This window comes from Acanthaster planci, linkage group LG12 (genome assembly GCF_054643075.1).
Source record: "Acanthaster planci isolate LZ-2023a linkage group LG12, COTS_SCS, whole genome shotgun sequence".
Taxonomy (NCBI): domain Eukaryota; kingdom Metazoa; phylum Echinodermata; class Asteroidea; order Valvatida; family Acanthasteridae; genus Acanthaster; species Acanthaster planci.
In genome coordinates, this window is record NC_141788.1 from 13194430 (window position 1) to 13213779 (window position 19350).

At 38.8% G+C, this 19350-nt stretch overlaps 1 protein-coding gene across 2 annotated transcripts; it reads right to left on the minus strand.

The window, feature by feature from the left end:
* Positions 1-3: 3 nt before the first annotated feature.
* Positions 4-17567, minus strand: LOC110989975 (very long chain fatty acid elongase 7-like). Of its 2 annotated transcripts, none has more exons than XM_022254705.2 (8): positions 17384-17567; positions 13536-13608; positions 11771-11958; positions 8836-8916; positions 8165-8221; positions 6741-6846; positions 6017-6153; positions 4-3420 (listed from the first exon to the last, which is right to left on the minus strand). In XM_022254705.2, the coding sequence occupies exons 2-8, from the start codon at positions 13582-13584 to the stop codon at positions 3211-3213; spliced, it is 828 nt and encodes a 275-aa protein (XP_022110397.1). In that variant the 5' UTR covers positions 13585-13608; positions 17384-17567; the 3' UTR covers positions 4-3210. The 2 variants fall into 2 exon arrangements, with proteins under 2 accessions (XP_022110397.1, XP_022110398.1); XM_022254706.2 differs by having other exon boundaries at positions 17343-17567.
* Between the last annotated feature and the right edge of the window lie 1783 nt (positions 17568-19350).

Sequence of the window (19350 nt, forward strand, 5' to 3'; positions counted from 1 at the left end):
TGATTAATTACAGTGCTAATTTATTACACAGTACAGCCTCTATAACCTGACATACAAGACGTATGCATAAGTGGATAAGTCAAATCCATCTAAGAAAAAAAAATGGTGTACGTATGCTATTCAACTGCAGTTTTCAGTCTCATAATGTGTAGAATATACCCTGAAACCACGTGGGATTGCAACACTGAGGAATCTTCACATATGGAAAATATCTGAATTTCCAGTATTTCCACAGACATTAACATAACAAAGTTCATGGGCCTCCTGAGTATTTCTACCATTAATGGTCAATATGCTGCAGACGAGTCCCCGGAAAAAGAAAATATCCTGGCAACACCCATGATGTGGTACCCTCTCTAAACTCATCTGAGGAGACATCATTTCTGCATGTTCTTTGAGGCAAGCATGCACTTGGCCATGTTTGGCAAGTCACCCCATTATTAAAAGGAATATTTAATGAGTGCACACCACCTGCCCACAGAATTACTCTAGCAGTGTTTACTGTTCAACACAACAAATATTTAGGATTGTTTGTAAGCAAGATCCATTAATTGTATCTAATGAATGAATAGAATACAGGTGCACTTTCATCTGTAAAATTCAATTATACATAAACACATTTCAACAGCACAGCCATCACAGAACACAGCAATCTGTGCCACAAAGACACTTCAACTTTCTGTTCATCAGCTTCACAATAAATCCCACTTTTCTTTCGATTTACATGTATACATTTTAAAAAGCACAATCCAAATTTTTGTTGGCATCTAATGTTGACCTTCATTCAAGAATTAAAGTCTACTCTTGGAATCCTAACAGGTCAATGAGATAGGAACTATCAGCTCTTCAAACTTTCACCGATCACCTGGGAAACATTACAAACCTGTTTAGTACCATACATCAACTTTTGAGAACACTGTCATCTTATTACTTCAGGGTTGCTGAAGCAAACTTGCCTGCTTAGCAAGTATGTGGTCAGCATTGATAGGATACATGTATGGGCCTACCTGGTTTCTGTTGTATTTTGTAATTATGACCATCATCTCTGAACATTTGGAGTAAATTACTGAAAAGAATCTCAGTAAACTGAACGATGGTCATAAATAATGGCTGTTATCACCTTTTCATTTCAAGAGACCATTTTATTGTGGTCCAGGTTATGACTACGTTGGAATAACCTTTTATAAATGATGTGTATATAAGTAATAATGCAAATCATAAGATGGTTTTTACATGTAAATAGACCTAAGATACATGAACTGCACCGCATGATAGAAAATTTCCATTATTAAATTTTTCTTTATGCTCCAATACTATCTCAGAATGTTTCCTTTCATGCCTCATGTGAAACCTACATGTACATGTGAAACCTACATGTACATGTAAATTCAGCTGCTCAAATCAAAATCTGGATAATTTTCAATTTAATGAAGAGTTTAATACACTTAACAACCAAAAATGGTAATAATCCTGAAAATGTATTTTCACCTACTTTGGAAAAATATGCAGTAAAATGTGGCTTGCTTAGCCATCAATATGCATACCTACTGCCAACAATTTGTGTGTGGGGTGTATTACAGCTAGTTTTGACTTCTTATTATTTGAAGAAGAACCAAGCTGTCGGTCATTCCTATGAGTATCTATAAACTTATGATTATTCATGTTTGGAGAAAATATCATTCGGCCATCTCAAATAAGAAGGATTCCCCAACCAATTGATTGAACATATGTCAAGCGTCACTAAAATTTCCAACATCTTCAAAGGTCCACAGTATTCTGAAGAATGGAATTGGATGACAAAAGTGCCAATTCAATGTTAGATAATCCAGCAAGAAATTTGTTCTCACCATTGGCTGCATATTAATATCAGGTTCCTTTAATCCTAACATTCAATTTACCTGTTCTGGAATCATATGGACTTATTTAACTGAATTGCACATGGCGCGTTACAAAACACTTTTAAGTTTTCAAAATCAGCGATTGTATTTTACATTTGAAAAAAGAACAAGTCACAACACAAACACAAATATATGTCTCTGTAAATTTTTCCTGTGTGAAATGTCACATCATGGAGCTATTATACACAAGGAGTAAGCACATACAGAGATCAAAAGGGTTAATGAGGCCACTGCAAGTGCTGCAAGGACAGAACAAATTATGTGCCACTTGCGGGCTATAAGGAATGCTCGGAATTGCATTTGCAAAGGATTGTGGGTACCGCATATGCATTTACGTAACACTTCCGCACGTTCGACATGGCCGTCATAAGACAGAAACCATCACCATCATCGGAGACTTAAATTTTGATAATTTTAGTGATTGTTCTGATATTCCAATGATAATGAAAGTCTGGTTACACCTTTTCATCCCCAAAACGTCTCTTTTAAACTATATACAGAATTACTAACAAAAATTCTCCAAAAATAAGCGACAAGAAAACTGAAACAATGTAGCTGGTCCAGAGGAAAATAAAAAACACACAAAAACATGGAAAGATTCATTGTCCTTCCTGTCATTGTCATCATGCGAGGCATGAAACCTTGCAACATGGTCAAATGCATTCCTGTGGCATGGTTCCACCTTCTTTAACCATAGGAACCACTAGGATTGCGACTTATGATATCAATATCACAGTTCATATTTTGGGTACTTGTTCTCTACCGCCGGAAATGCAAAATGTCATAACTGACTTTAAAAACGTCTGACTTTTGCCAAATAACCAACTGCCAATTCAGAATTTTCGAGCGCTTCTTTGGGGATCACTCGCTGACTCCTGAGGACTACTGAAGAGAACTGCGCATCTTCTTTGTGCATCTTTTCCACCATTTATTTACTCCAGTATGCCGCAGCCAAACATGGCAAATCTGTGGGCTACCAGCTACCTGGCATGGTGATCACTGCTTACAAAGAATGTCTAGGGTCTTCAACACTGGGGCCGGTAACCACACTTTGTCTATGGAGCCGACCGGAGCAGTTAATCATATTACGGTTTGCAGGGACTTCATTCTAACTCCTTGTGTTTAATAATAGCTCCATGGTCACAGCCTACCCTCACTGCAAGTAACCACACATTAAATAATCAGTGCAATACACACATGTCAAACTAGTTATAATCAGTCAAATTAAAACAAGTAAACCATTCAAAGCTTGTCAGTACCAGTCAGATCTGGTAAGAATCACTCCAACTGACACTGACACAATGGCTCTTTATTAATGAACTTTACTCTTGTCCACACCATTCTGTTCACTCTTCTTTGCTGCCAGAGACGCACTCTTCTTATAAGTCTTGAAGTAGAAGTCCATGAACATGATGAAGAAGATAAAGCCATAAGACCAGATGATGCACGCAAAGAACTTGGGATAGGCGCATTCAATGAAGAGAAGCTGAGCACTGTGAACCATACACAATGCAAACTGGGTCTAACAAAGGGAATCAAATAGAGTACAGCACATAAAGCAAACTCAGATTCACTTGGGTCATGCCAGTTTTCAAATGTGATTACATTAAATTTGGGAGACCAAGTTTGATGAAAAATGCAAAATACTGGGATAGTGTCCCAAGGTGTAGAAACCTGACCAAATTCTGAATGAGACATTTACAGAACCATGAAAGACACAGAAATCCCCTCTGGCAGAATTTACAAGAAAATGAATAGCTATAATGTCAAGGCCTTATCCCAACCACATTGGTTTTTTCCCAATCAGCTAGGACCTTTTTGAAGCCTATATTTTTTTTTGTCTGGCTCATGGAAATAATGCAACAACCAAACCAAATTCATTTGAACCATCCTATTTCCATGTGGCCTTTCAAATTACAATAAACTCTCGATAGCTCATAATTCGAAGTCGGTTAACTCGAAACGCCGCTTATTTCAAGGCCATTCTTCTTTCCTGCCAAAATAATAAGCTTTTATGTACAAAAATACCTCCATAACTCGAAATGCCCACACCGTTACATCCGCTTAACTCAAAGTTTTTAAAAGGATGATCAAAAAATACTGCCTCTAAATTACTGACGAGTGGAAAAAGAATGCAGGCTTCAATTATGAGTCATTTCTGCAAACCGCACTTCGTCTTTTTAGCGTGAGGACGCAAGCATGCTTGCTGCCAGTGCCATTGTAATTGACTTGTCACGACCACAACCCAAACAAATCCTGGCTTTTAAGCAAGCCTGATTGCCATCACAGCCTAAATGTAGCTCGCACGCACGCACATACACAGTCCAAAGGTTGATTCCTTTATGGTGGCCATGTGACCAGATTGAAAAAAGCTTTGTGCATGCCCCAGCTAGAGCCTGGCTGCCGCCTGCCTAATTGCAGCACTAGTGCGCTGCTCACATGCTGACTGACATGCATTTCCGAGGCGGTGCTAGAAATGTTGTTTTGCGTTGCCAAATTTCACTCAATTTTTTCAAAAGAGGAAAGGTAAGAGAATGACTAGAACAGTAAAGCCACCATGGCTTGCTGCTTGTTATGAATTTGAATTTCCTTCCAGTAAAAACAGGAAAGAAAGATACATCCAAGTTATACAAATATGGTTACTAAATTAGTTACAAAATTTGTTACAAGATTGGTTGACATACATTGTACGACTGCAATACAGGTGTACAGGATATTTTATCAACCTTACCAATAAAATTCATTGTACACTAGGAGAAAAAACCTAGGAGTTAGTGCTGTATGCAGACTGTGTGTTGAAAGGCACCTGTCATTTAAAAGTAAATCAACAAAGACCACCAACAAGGGAGATGCAGGTACAAAGGCTTCACAGTTCTTTACAGGAGAGAGGAATGCTTCAAGAATGTGGATCCAGTACAGTCAGACTCAGACCTGAATGCCTAGATAAGCAGTGCATTTGTGAGTTTAATGGATGGTGCATAATTAAAATTCCTCTAAAGTACAGTTTTGCACTTTGCATCCAACCCCATCATCCTATCCTCTACAATTCTACCCCCATCATCCATATCCCATCATCCCATATCTACCATGTCTACTTTGACTCGACCCCTAATCCCATCTATCTCCAATCCAACATCCACCTTATCTTTCCATCCATCTCTTACTCCACCCCTCCATCATCCTATCCATCTCTTACTCCACCCCTCCATCATCCTATCCATCTCTTACTCCACCCCTCCATCATCCTATCCATCTCTTACTCTGCCCCTCCCCATCATCCTATCCATCTCTTACTCCACCCCTCCATCATCCTATCCATCTCTTACTCCACCCCTCCCCATCATCCATCAAAAGAATCCCAGCGTGAAGGAGTTGAATTAAAAAGTTTTTACGCATTAATGCCATATGAGACTATTTAAAGACTGATGAAAATCCAAGAGGAAGCAAACAAACAATGCCACATTGTAACACCTATGGACCTGCAAGGAAAAACTTTAACATTTGAGGACAGCTGGCCGGACGGACAGAAGACAGAAATCAGTATTACATAGGCTCGCACTTGCTTTGCAGCTCGCCAAAAAGACAAACAAAGACACACGAAAATGTGTTTATAAATTTTTTCTTTTACGTTTGAACATTTTGAAATACAAAATGGTGCGTCCTCAAGGGATTAAAAATAAATGATCACGTGGCCAAACAGGAAAACCCCAGGCCCGGCCCCAGCCAAGCGAGTAAGCACAGGGCTGTGCACTATGTGGCGGTGTGCACTGAATGGAAGAATTTTCACAGAAAGTACACAGTTTTGGCGTTTCATATTTTTTTCAGTAGAATAGAAAATGTAAGAAAAACATGAAATCTCAGCAAACAAATGAATTTTACAAGAAACATATTCCTGGATACAAGGAAATAACCACATATATAGTCAATAGCCACCACGGGGGCAAGTAGGGTTACCTTTGCACTGTGCATGTACATGTGGGGCGAGACTTGGGAACTTTCGTTAGCTCGAAACCTGGATAACTTGAATTTTTTATCCATTCCCCTGAGGTTTGAGTTATCGAGAGTGTACTGTATGTGATTTTTGTGAAATACCAATCACAGAAAATGAAAGGACTAACCAGCTGCATCTTGGTCATGTACTTCTTCCACCACAGAAACTTCTGGAAGGTTGGCCCCAGTGCAGCCAGGAAGTAATAGATGTACATCATGAAATGAATGAATGAATTCAACATTGCATGGAAAGTACCAAAACCACCTGCAAGCATAAGAAGGGTGTAATGAACGTTAAACTGTAACTCCGTATGCATTTGCCTCAAAGTTCCATAAAATAATTACCGCACTGACTTGCTGTACACTGCAGTGAAGCCTCCTGAGGCCATCCATGTTTGTGCACAAACTTTCATTGAATAATTACAGCACTAACTTGCTGTACACTGCAGTGAAGCCTCCTGAGGCCATCCATGTTGGTGCACAAACTTTCATTGAATAATTACAGCACTAACTCGGTGTACACTGCAGTGAACCTTATGTCTGTGTTCAGACTGGCTTCAAAGTATCTCCATGCAACGAATGAGTAATTTGCACTCTAGTAATTTAATAGCTCTATGAGTTTTTACATTCTGAGACATTTCAAGGGCAGATTTAAGGACTCTGAATCAAAGATTTTGGACCCATTTTTCACAACGGTAATCGGAAGTGGAAGGGGTGAGTACAGACTACCGGTACCTATAACCTAGATATACCACTGTTTGAAAATAACTGTTACATCAGTGTGCATCATCTAACTGGAATTAAGTTAAGGCACTAACTATTCTGAGTAACTTATCTACAGACATTTCCTACCTGGCACAAACTTAACTCCAATCCACCAACTGAATGGCATTAATGCATGATGAAACACATGCAGAAAGGAAATCTGGTTGTTCTTCTTCCTCAGAATGAAGAAAACCTGAAACAAACGTGTCATAAGAATAAATTTCAAAGCAACTCTATACTAAGACACTCATATTAGTTACAGTAAATTAAAGGGACCACAAAATAGAAATATTTTACTAAATTGTACTAAAGCCCTTGAAATTGCTCCTCCCTGATTTCAAAGTTTTACAATTTTAACCCATTTTTGGGAGCTTTTTTGGTTTTTATGCTAATGCAATTTGCATATTTATGAGCAAAACTATAATGTCATCTGTAGGCATTGAGCCTCAATGTTGCATTGATTTGTGTCCAAAAATGTCTCGATTTTTTTAAACAATGCTATCATATATTTCAGTTCCTTTGGCAATTTAGTGTTGTGTAAGTCCACTCATAGCAATAAGCAAGCAAGCAACCTTTTCACAGAAATGTTTTCAGACAGCAAATTCAGAGTTCACAATTTGAACATTAAAACATACAAACTGAACATGTCTTCCTTGATTTACATCAAAGGAAAAGCACCCTCACTTGTCCAGAAATGTTTAGTCAATTTTGAATATTTAAAACGTGCCCTTTTCAGTTCACAAAACTCAAAAAATGTCAAACAGTCTTCATATATTTAAGAAGAGTACAGAGATACAAAAATGGTGATTCTAAAAAAATTCATTTCATGGATCCTATAAAGACAGAAAAATCTGTGAGAACTTTAAAAGATGAAGGAATTTATGCATTCTTAATGTAATAGTTTTGACAGTATTCTTGACATGCTTTTGCAAAGACAGATGAAACATTGTTCAGCAAGGTACATGTATGTACATTAAAACGGTCCTGCTAAAAAGGATGCACGTTGGTAGTACAGTGTGCTGCAATACTATAAAACGACATACATGTGTAAAAAAGAATGCAAAACTTGGCTTGGATCTTATGGCTTGGGTGGTAAAATGAGTGTGAAGGCTTCGTGAATAGTTACAGGGCGACAATCTTGTTCTCTGAGGTTGTCATTTTTGTTTCATATTATTTTCCTGCACAAAATGGTCATATCAGAAAAATAAATCAGTTCGCTTTCCAAATTTGTGGCATTGTACTACATGTATGTTTCATTAATTAAGATAATGAGTTTAAAGTGCTGGTAAGATCAACACTGGTTGCTAGTTGGTTCACAAAACTAAATAATATGACAAAGTATGCATGCGTCCATGTACATGCATGTATGTACATGTACATGTATGTCATGTAAATTGACCCTGATGAAAACATCTCCTTATTTAAAAGCTCAAACTACAGGCACATGTATCAGAACAGGCTGACAGTCTTTAACATAAAATGGAATGGTGTCGAATGTACTAACAACTTACCGTGTCTAGCATTTCAACAAACTTGGAAACATAGAAGACCCAACACACATTGGCCATCTGTCAATACATGAAATACAGCAAAAGTTGAGTTCAAGTCTGACATTTTAAACAAACATTTACAAATGTTCCAGTTAAAGAATATTTATGGCCAATATTTCCTTTCAGGAAATACCCTGGACAAAAGGAATGCAAATCATTGACTGCTAGCCTTTGCTTTACCAAATTAATGGCTATAATTTGGTGGCTATTTGGTCAGTGCAGACCATTCTTTTGTTTACAAACACTGACCACCATTTTGTATGGCTAGCCAAAGCATGCAAAATTAATACCTTTGGTTAACAACAAGTTTTGCTTCAAAATGCACATGACTTTCAAAACAGGAGGCATTTCCATTTAGTTTGTGTGAACATTTACGTGTACATGAAGCATTTCCATAATTTATGGATATAATGTTTGAGCCAGGGTTCTTACCACTTTGCCAATTATTTTTTGGTTTAGCACTCATGGTCAGTTAATTTTTCTTTTTACCACAACTTGGCAAAATCTTCATCTGTGGTGTAGCAAAAGAAAGGTCTACAGAGGTTGTGTGTGGCAATCATTTTAGTAGTAGTGATGAGGTATAATTGTCTACCACTGTCTTCAGGTACATGTGCCATGGTATACCTCCTTACCCTCAGGGCTTTGGGATTCATTGAGTAGTCTACTAGTTGACATCCTAGTGTATACCCAGTCAGCCATCCACTCATACAAAACTGCAATGAAGTGACAAATAAAATTCTGACATACATGTACCTGAAGCCACACTCATCTATTGATTTAAATATCTATTACTGCAATCACAATTAACTACATGTTAAGTTTAATTTAGTGATGAGGAAACTTTCCTAATGAGTACATACAAGTGGTACAGTCGACTCTCTTTATTACGAAATCTGTGGGACCAAGTGAAAATATTTTCCATTTTTCCGCCCATGCCACACCTATTAGTAAATATTTACCACAGCCGTTAATAGAGAAATACCAAAGGGTAATTCCAGAAATAAGGGGTCCAAAAGTGTGACATTTTTGTGTCCCTGTTACATCTGACCTTTGTTCTTTGACATGGAAATATCAACGGAATTGATTTCAAACTATTCCTATTTGTTTGGCAGGTAATTTTCATTCATTCATCACTCTTGGAAATTAGAAAATGTGTTCTGAACTTATAAAATAATATGTCAGATGCAACAGGAAAAAAATGGACCCCTAATATCTGGAATTACCAATATAAAAACCTTATATTACTTTCATCATTTATTTCAGAATTCGGAAGCGACATGGAAATAACAGTACTGTGACATTTAATGATGCTAAAGCAAAATACCCTGACAAGTCAACGATATGTGGGATGCCTATGCGTACAGGGGAGAGGGATCTGAAAAGTTGGCATTTGATGCGTTTGGTACGTACATGTACTTTGTGGACGGCCCCTATGCAGAGTGCAGTGCACTGGCTTCCAGTCTCAGGTTCACCACATGTGCATGCAGTACATTTATGTAAACATGCATGTAATTCATCAAATATGTAGTGTGAAGTTTTAAAAATTAAACTGAATGTTATTTGAAAAAAAACAAACGAAATGTTCATATAAGGCAAATGGAATAAAAACTCCAAGATGGCTGATCGTAATTTATGGCTTAGGGCGAAGTCAACATAACAATGCGAGAGAATGCCAAGACTAATGATTAACTGGTAAGTAAAGTAACTCTCACAGAGAGCTAATTTATTTTGTAATGTTCAGAATGTGACCCCAGTTTTCTTTTGGGCAAATGGCAATGTTGAAAAGTTTAAATGATGATGAAAAACAGTGAGTGAATGGTTGTCAGTGCTTCCGTATTTACAGGTACATTAAGCGCCCTATGACAATTTTGTGAGTGTGATGTACATGTAATGATCTCTATGGTGTACATGTACATGTATGTACTTCATGATTGGAGAGTTGCATCTAGCAAAGCAAAGGTCATACGCACACATAAGCTCACCCACACTTACCTTACATATACATGTATATAGTGTGGACATGCCTTTCTTTTCTGCAATTATGAAAACTCAGTGAAAATGCTCATTTATCTTGAACTGGGAACACGATTTTCAGCTGGCTTTTAGTACACGGTTTCCTTGACTATCCCTCTTCCTTTTATGACAGATGACCCAACCCCAAAATGCCTCTAAACCCATTTTTCAGTGAAGGGTAAACGTCCTGTGGACATGTGTAAGTCCACAGAATGTCTTCCTTTCCTGCATCGTGTGAACATCTTTTGTTCACAAGTCCACACTAGGTATGTAAGGTTAGTGCATTAGCAGGCGTGCACCAGTTCACTTATCCAAAATCCATAGCAATATGAATAATTTAGTGTTTGGGTGATTAGATCCTTACAGGTTCCTAACTTCGGGATTAATTATGATTTTAACCATTTTGTAAGCTTGGGAGCTGGAGTGAAAGAACTTTTTTCTGAGACTACTGAAGAGGTTTAATTTAGCACATTTTTATTTCATAGTACTTAAATTCTTTTAACAGAACAGGTTAAGGTTTGGGGATTGTTTGGTAATCTTGGTCTTTCTTTTTAAAGTTACATGAATCTGAATAGGTGAATGGGGTTGGGGATTCAATGGCCACATTTTTTCAGACATTTGAAACTGGCAAAAGCCCTTGTAAAATCAATCATTTCTTTTAAATGATTTCCCTTCAGTGATGTGCACATGGGATGGATGATTGAAAAGCATCACCAGGGCGGTGCATTTGATAACTGGCCATGGTGGTTACCAGGGTAGACAATCAATGACTGTGCACAGTACAGTAATAATTGGGCGGAGATTAAACAACTGATGGACACAAATTGATGACTAACTCTGCTTGCAATTATGTGATCCAGGATCTTAGAAACACTTGTTGTATGGAACATGTAAGTGGGTCGCCAGCAATGCTTTTTAACACAGTGGAGTCACAAAAGCCTTTTTGTTGTAAAAGAAATTTTGCACTCTGCGATTTCATCATAACAGATTTTCTCCCAATAGGAATGTGCATATTTATGCCAGGACCAACAATGTACGCTTTTTACATGTACAACTGGAATTTTGCCACAACTGAGTTTGTAATGACGAGAGTCGACTGTACTTTTATTCTAATGGATGGCTGGCACAGCAGCTGATGGCAAGATTTCTCCAAGTGACTATACCTTGGCTACATCACAGATCTCCTTAGGTACATGTACACGTACAAGGACATCATCTTTGGAAAGAATTCTAGTTACATGTATATACTGTGAGTGAAAGAACAGGTACATGTAGGTTTGCTTTCCCTAGGCGGCACATAAGTTGACATCCCTACCTTTTGGTTTTCTGAGCACATGTTCAAGCCTTGTTACACATATTGCTCCTTGTGCGGTAGGTCGTGATACAAATTTAGGATGATAGAAATTCAGTGAAACAAATTACAACCACATGAACGTTTCCTCAAAACCATAAAATCAACCTCACAATCTGAAATACCAATAATGAAATCTACATACACCAAACACAGTAAATCTTTGTCTTCCAAGGAAAGACCACAACCACTGAAAACCTCACCTCCCATAATGTATAGAAGGACAGGACAACCATTATGAAGTTGAAGACCAGTAGGACAGATTTTAGGTTGTAAGGTGCTCTGTTCTTCATCAGCTTAGGGCCAATCCAAACCACAATGAGATAGAGAATGACCATAGTGGTACCTGGGATTGGAGTTTGCATGAGGGGCCAGTCAGCCACCCGAGGATCTACAGAAACAAGAATGATAACATACAACAACTTGAGTCCTGATGGGTAAATGATTCAACTCAACTCGAGTCACTGCGCAAAAATGTCCAATTCGAGTTCCTCATTAGAAGACCCAACAAGAGTGTGTTGTAAATAATCATCAAGAGTGATGTGACGACATGTAAAAACCCAGAGGTACATGTAAATTTTAAAATGAAAAAAATGACTGTCTTGTTGCAAGGTTTTGTACTAAGATATTGGTGACTTGACTCAAGCTTTTTGCCTGACTCGAATGAACGACTATGTTAAAAGGACTTGATTTGAATCACAAAAATTTGTGACTCACTACAACTCTGCAGAAAATCCTGTTCAGATGGCCAGTGAAATGTAAAACTTACATTTTGATCACATGAATGGGTCAGTGCATACATAAATGACCTCTGTTTCCTATGCGGGTGCCCTTACATTACATGTAGGACATCAGAGATGCACAATGGATGACTTCACAACATACACAAACAGATTTTTGACCAATTTCACCTTACCCTAAGCCAAATTCAGTGTCAGGTAATGATAAGAAGGTATAAAATCAGAGGAGGCCCTTGGTAAGATTAGAAGACATGCCACTGCAGGTCAAGTGACTGAGGGACATTTCACAAGAAAGCAAGAGTACTGTAGAAAAACTGGGATGGGCAGTTAACAAGAATTTGCAGTAACTTTTACAATTTTTAGTCCAATGCAAACATGGCTTAAGTGATCAGAAGATACTGTTTTAAAAATATGACAGTTGCAGGTGAGTCAAGTCAGATGCCTTACATTGAAGGCAGTGGGTATCCAGTTCACTGTGTTTGGTATGTATCTGAAACATGCATTAGTATGTCCACTGATGAATCTGTTTGGCACGTCATGCAACAATAGTGAAGCTATCGTGTTGCAATGATGAGGCCAATTCATACCTGACACAATGCACATGTGAAGCAACTTTGATATGAAAAAGCAATTTATGGAATGTGTATAACTTTTGTAGAATCGCAACATGAAGAATGAAGCACGTACGTGTAGGTGCAGTGTATCTTTCTACAAAAGATGCCCTCAAGGGAGCAGAATTTAGATGGACAGGTTCTGGATGCAACAGAGCAAAAATTACATCACTGAGAGATGGGAAGTTGGGAACCAGTCCATTAATTAGGCCACATGTACAAGTATTCTTCATGCGTCTGACTGTGATGTTAATGCATGTGTTGTTTTTTGTGGCATGTGTGGCTGCTATTTACTACAATACTGAAGTATTAATAACGGGAAAAAAATTGATGTACATACGTGTACAAAATATCTTTGAACATGCTAAATGATCAGAAGTCTGGTAAAGTAGAAGTGGATAACGGGAAAAAATCCAGGTATTGAAAAAAATTAGCGCAACAGCAAAAATGTTGCAGGCCAGCCAAACTTAAGTGGGATGGCATAGTATTTTGACAGGACAGCCTGCCCTGCTAAAACCCCTCACAGGGAGAACCCGGATTCAGAGGTGATGTAGTTTTTAATGAAAGTTGAAGCAGAGGAAAATCAGGTGAAACTCAGGTTTATCCTTGAAACATACCCGCATTATCCTCAATGAGTTTATCGAGCCACTGCACAGCAGCTGCCATTTTTGAGGTCTCTCTCTGTCAGCCCTGCAAATTATAATGCGACACAAAACAAGAATGAGACAGTGAGTATAACTGGTCAACAACTATTGGTTAATAATCTGTGACAAGTGAGGGTGTCACGCCTATGCAAACTCATCTTAACTTTGAATGAGCTTAGTGGAACTTCTTATTTCCACTTTGAAATATTTGTCTGAGACCCATGTCAACTCCGATCTGAAGCCAACTCTGATTCACGCCAATTCAGACCCAAAACCAAGTCGGGCCCACGGCCAATTCGGACCCATAGCCAACTCTGACCCACCCTAAACCAACTTGAACCCAACACAAGGAATGTTTTGTTTATGCGTGATTGATTGTTGTTAATGTATTCTCACATGGCATGGACTTCCCTAACAGCATTTCTTTTTTTTCCTGTATTTTATTTAACCCTAATACTGTCTTTTAATTTTTAAAGTTTATCAAAGTCAGAAAAACTGAAGTCATAGTCCAGATTTCGTTTATCTTAGTTCGTTGGTTTGTATAAAATTATCATTAAAAAATAAGTTACAGTGCTGTTTTCTGTTGAAGCCAAATAACCACGTCCCCAGATTTCGCCATTGTGAAATACCATGCAGCCAGCTTGACATGCCCTTGCAGGTGTTTCTTCTGTTGCATGATGAGTCAGATTCGGACTAATTAAAATTTTTTTCACTCTGATCTCAGCAATGGCGATTGGTACCCACTGTAAACCTGCCACAATCAAGGGATGCTGAATGGACTTGGCACCTTTTGTGAGTCAGTGCTGCACTTCATATTACATCCCTTGGTGCTGGTACAAGTAGCACCATGAATGAGTGCGAATAATTAACAGGGTCTTATAGCTTGTTTCAAAACCCAGACATAAGATTGACATCTAAACCTTACCAACAAATGTCAGAAATAAAGTAGTGTTTTCTGAAGCCTAAATAGCCAATAAAGTTTTTGAAATTCTGAATAAACGAAACTTTGTTGCTTGCATGTGTAGGCCCAGGACAAGTATACCATTTCATTTGCATAGACTACGAATCTTGTTTTGTCCGGTTACTGATGTATAATATGCCAAAGATCGTATACAATCATTTCACGAATTTGAATGAAACATGAAAGATGAAATGAAACTTTATTCAATACTATCACAAATCGACAACTTTTTTAGAAAAAAAACATGGAAAAAGAAAATTCAAGTTAAACACCTATGAATCGAGTTTGAAAATGTTAGTGGAAAATAATAGGCTTATGACACAAGATTTAGGCCAAAATTTGATAAAGCAAAAAAAAATACTTGGTCTCTGGTCAGACCAAAGTTCCACAATTGATGCAGCGATGCAGGTTTTTAATTTTTTGGGGGGAGGGATGGGGTTGGCTTTTTAAGACTGGCAACAGACACGGAAATGAGTGGCATATTTAATCCAAGAGCAAAGGCTAGTAGTAGCACGTTGTACATCATGCCGTAATTGTTACTATCAGGTGGCTGCAACTTGGTAACCTACCCATGGTCTACTGTTCATGTTTGACATCAACATTACGCAGTCGTAATGGATCTATCACCGGGTAAGAGCTACCCAAGAATTAGTCTGGTTCCTTGAACAAATTGCCCTTCTGACTTGTGGATTTGTGGCCGAGAATTACACATGTACCGGTAGTCTACTCGCGAACATTCAGATGGTGCAGAAATAGAGGGTGCTGTTTTAAAAATGTTGAGAAAAAAATGGAAAAAATAACATTGACACGCACATTCAACATCGATGTGCATGCTGACCAGAGACTGACTTTTTTTTGTGCTAACAGAGGCGTCCTCAATGTGACACAAAATCAGCAGACTGTTCCCCGTGTGCACGGTTCAACATATCTCAGAAAATCCCCAATTAAGGTGTAAGAATGTCTTTAACATTATTAAATTGTGATAAATTATTATCATCTACATGTACACTGCAACTTTGCAGTGGACAGCTAAACCCCGGATTTTTAATTACAGGAATTACAAAATTACAGTTTGATGAAAGTTTGAACTGATCATATTGGTACTTTCCAAAATATTAATATCTAATATATAAATTAACATCTCCCCAATGCAAAAATACATCTTGAAAATAGTTCGCGGTACCCGCTGCTTCACCTGACTTGGACCAGCCAGCCGACCCCGGCAAGCTCGGTGGTCGAGTGGTCAAGACATCTGCACTAGTAAGCAGGAGGTTGTGGGTTCAAGTCCCACCCGAGTAAGCTTGTGACTTTTTTCGCAGGCTCTCCGACAAGCACTGAGCATACAGTGTTTATTAATATATACGTTGGGTAAGGGCAAAACCTGTTATGTAAATTATCATATTGGTACTGTTTGAATGAATTAATAAGTGGGAAGAAATTGTCTTAGTTGCAAAAACAGAACATTGGAAGAAAGAATATTTGGGATCCAAAAGCAGTCCGTGCTGTGTCCTTGCTCTATGCTGAAAGCCACACTGCTGGGGCTGCCAGCTTTGTGCGTTTCATTTACTATCCAGTGCATTCTCACAACTTTGGTAGGTCCGAGATGGCATGGGTCCGAGTTGGTTTGGGTCCAAGTTGACATGATCGCCAATCTACAATGTATCACATACTATCAGTATCTCCCACCCCATCCTTTACATATTTGGGGGTCCGGACAACTTAACCATTTGCCAATACCACTCTGAACAAGTGCACGCAATATACGTCATGCAAACTCCATCTTACTATACGGACATAGCAGAAATCTACGTAACGTAATGGGTTTGTCAACTATGTGGTGCAGGGGAACTATTGTTGATAGCTCACTGTACAGCTGAAAAACACAAGTCAAAATTTAGACAAGATTCACTTTTTAGTTCGTTCGAATTCTCAATTTCATGTATTAACTAATTTTCTCTAAATTAAGAAATTATTCATTAGAAAATCAGCTTTTTACAATTGTTCTGGCTGAAAAATGGATTTGTTGTGTGGTTACTTTTTATTCATGAAAAAGAATTAGTTGTGATCTGGAACTGGGTAAACCAATCCAGAACTGGGAAAAGTGCTGTTGCCACTTTCGTCGATCCTGTACGTCCAAATTAAAACTTAGAATTTAAAAATAATTTTGTAGTATCTCCAACCACAACTGACCTCATTTCAGCGCAATTTGAGGATGTTTTGTAGATACAATCTGACTGAGTAATTTTCCCGATCCAGAAGTGGGAAAACACTGTATTATGTGTAGACATCTCGCCGGTCAAGTTATCTCCCTGTCAAAGTCAAGCTGTCCAAATGGACAACTTGGCAAATGGTCAAGTTGTCTCAACAGTCAAGTTGTCCGGAGTCAAGTTGGCAAATGGTCAAGTTGTCCGATACCCATGATGTATGTACACACACATTGTACTGTATGCTCTTATATATTATATGAGCATACAGGACAGATACATGTGTACAGTATGCACACTTGTACACATGTTGTAACACAATTGAAAATTTTAACACTTGGAGGTTTAATTTCTTCAGTAAATTTAAACAACATTTCAAGTTTAAAGACGTGATTCCACATAAAGTTCCGATGCTGATAAATCTCAAGATTGAAATAAAAAGCACAAAAGACGCATGCTAAGTTGCACGTTTTCCTGTTTTAATGCCTTCGCACTTCAAAAGTGCGTTTCGTACTCTACCGGTCATGCCGGTACCAACTACATGTACTACATATGACATGTCTACCCCATGTCTACCCCTAGTTAGCCTATTTACCGAACGGACAACGAACTTACCAATATTTACTTCGTTATACTAGGCGTACCCCTATATTTACCTAAAGTCCTGCCTGGAAAGTGCTAGAAGGAGACCACAGCTGCAGAACAATGCGGGGTAGGTGAGAAGCAGAGGGGCCAGCCGGGTCGGGGCACCAGAACAAGGAAACAGATAGTCGAGTCAGTAACAACATGAACGATCGATCCCGGCCGCGCGCCCCACGTCTGACACACACGCACGCGCCCGACCCACGGATGTACATGTACATGTACATGTAAGCAGTTGGGATAGGCAGTAGGGACCAGCGCCACTTTGATCATGTTCGCAGAGCTGTGAGTTTCATACCAGTCTTGAGGAGAGACTAGTTACGACATCTCTAGTGCGTAAAAGCCTTCAAATGTTATTCTCGCTTGGTAGCCTTTATTCAAGGAAGATAATCCCCAGCACATGTTTTAAAAAGAAAATTTGCGGTTGGGACCATTAACCTAGGTTCTCCATCTTGCGCCATGTAGCGGCGCTATACGATCTTGGGTTGGGGTTGCAGGAAATGAAAAAATCTGTCATAGTAATAATTTAAAAAAATCGGGGGAAATACTCACGAGTTTCTCAGGCGTTTGGGACACACATCAAATTAAAGACCATTTTATAATTGTTCACTTTCTTTTCAAATTTCCATTCATTAACCGACGACTTTTGAAGATATATTTTTCCACGGAAGGTCCCCTAAAAAGCAGTCGTGAAGCCCCTCGCCATTTTGAAATATCGATGCCTACACTTCTCGAAAAAACACTGAGACCGTTTTCAGGCACCGATTTCTTCCAAATCTCACTCAGACGCAAGCTGGTATTCTTTTTGCTCGCCTAAGCCTGTCTTTCCTACAAACCTTCAAGTTCATGGGTCACAAAATGCTCAGTTTTACACCGTTGTGATTTGGCCCACGCCAGCGTTTTCGGCCTATTTACTGGCCTACAACCTTTAGGACGGTGTGCTCCGAACACTGCAGTTGCTCGAGTTATGTTAAAAATGAAGTCGTCGATTGATTTATCGATTTTTATGGCATGCAAGCGCCCGGCCAACCTTAGCCTAGCCGCGTCCAAAAGTGGCTGTGGCTTGAAGTTACCAACGACTCTCGGGGAGGTGGCCGCATAATTCCATGCTGCAGCAAGTAATTGGAATGCGGCTTGACAAAATCGTATTATCGGTCCCATAGAGATCATAAGCAGTTTATGATTTATATGATCGATCCACCTACAGGCATATAAAAACATAGACCGCCAGACCGCATTTAAAAACTACATGAACATTTTGTGATCTGTGTGGCGCCCGACTAAAAATCGAACCAATGGGCAAATTTACGCACAGTGCAAGAATTCCATCCATAAATCCCATAATGCTATTTTACGATTGTAAAAAAAGTCCTTTGAGTAGATTCAAAACAATGCGGTTGCATAACTTCTTATAATGCGCTCCGAGTCATTTGATAGCCTTTCCACAATATGAACGACGATGATGAATGACGGTGGAATAATTACCCCGAGGGGCCAAAAAGCACTCGAGGCGAAGCCAAAGGTGCCATTTGCCCCCGAGGGTGTACAAAAACCCATGGACCCACCCCGTCATAGTAGGCAACACTTCTTTTGTTATACCATGGTCGTAGATTACACTAGAACAGTCTTATGTGTAATATATGCATATTTTATTGCAAGAAAAATTAAAGCGCTTTGACAAATTGAACAACGGAAACAGCAAATTAGATACAATATTATACAAGCTATAAAACAATTGATTGTGATGCCCTTTGTTGACCTTTTTTCGTGGGCGGGGGCAGAAATCCAGGATTTGGTTTACTATTCATTAAGCACTGGGGTTTTTCAAGCTGTCGACTGGTTGACTTTCAAGATTGACAAGACTGAAGAGCAGAGAAGAGACAACCACATGAGTGTTTTATATAAACAGCAACGATGATCGCAGCAGAAAAGGTGATCAGAGCATACTTGTGTTCCACGAGCATAAAATAACCCGCGGGTC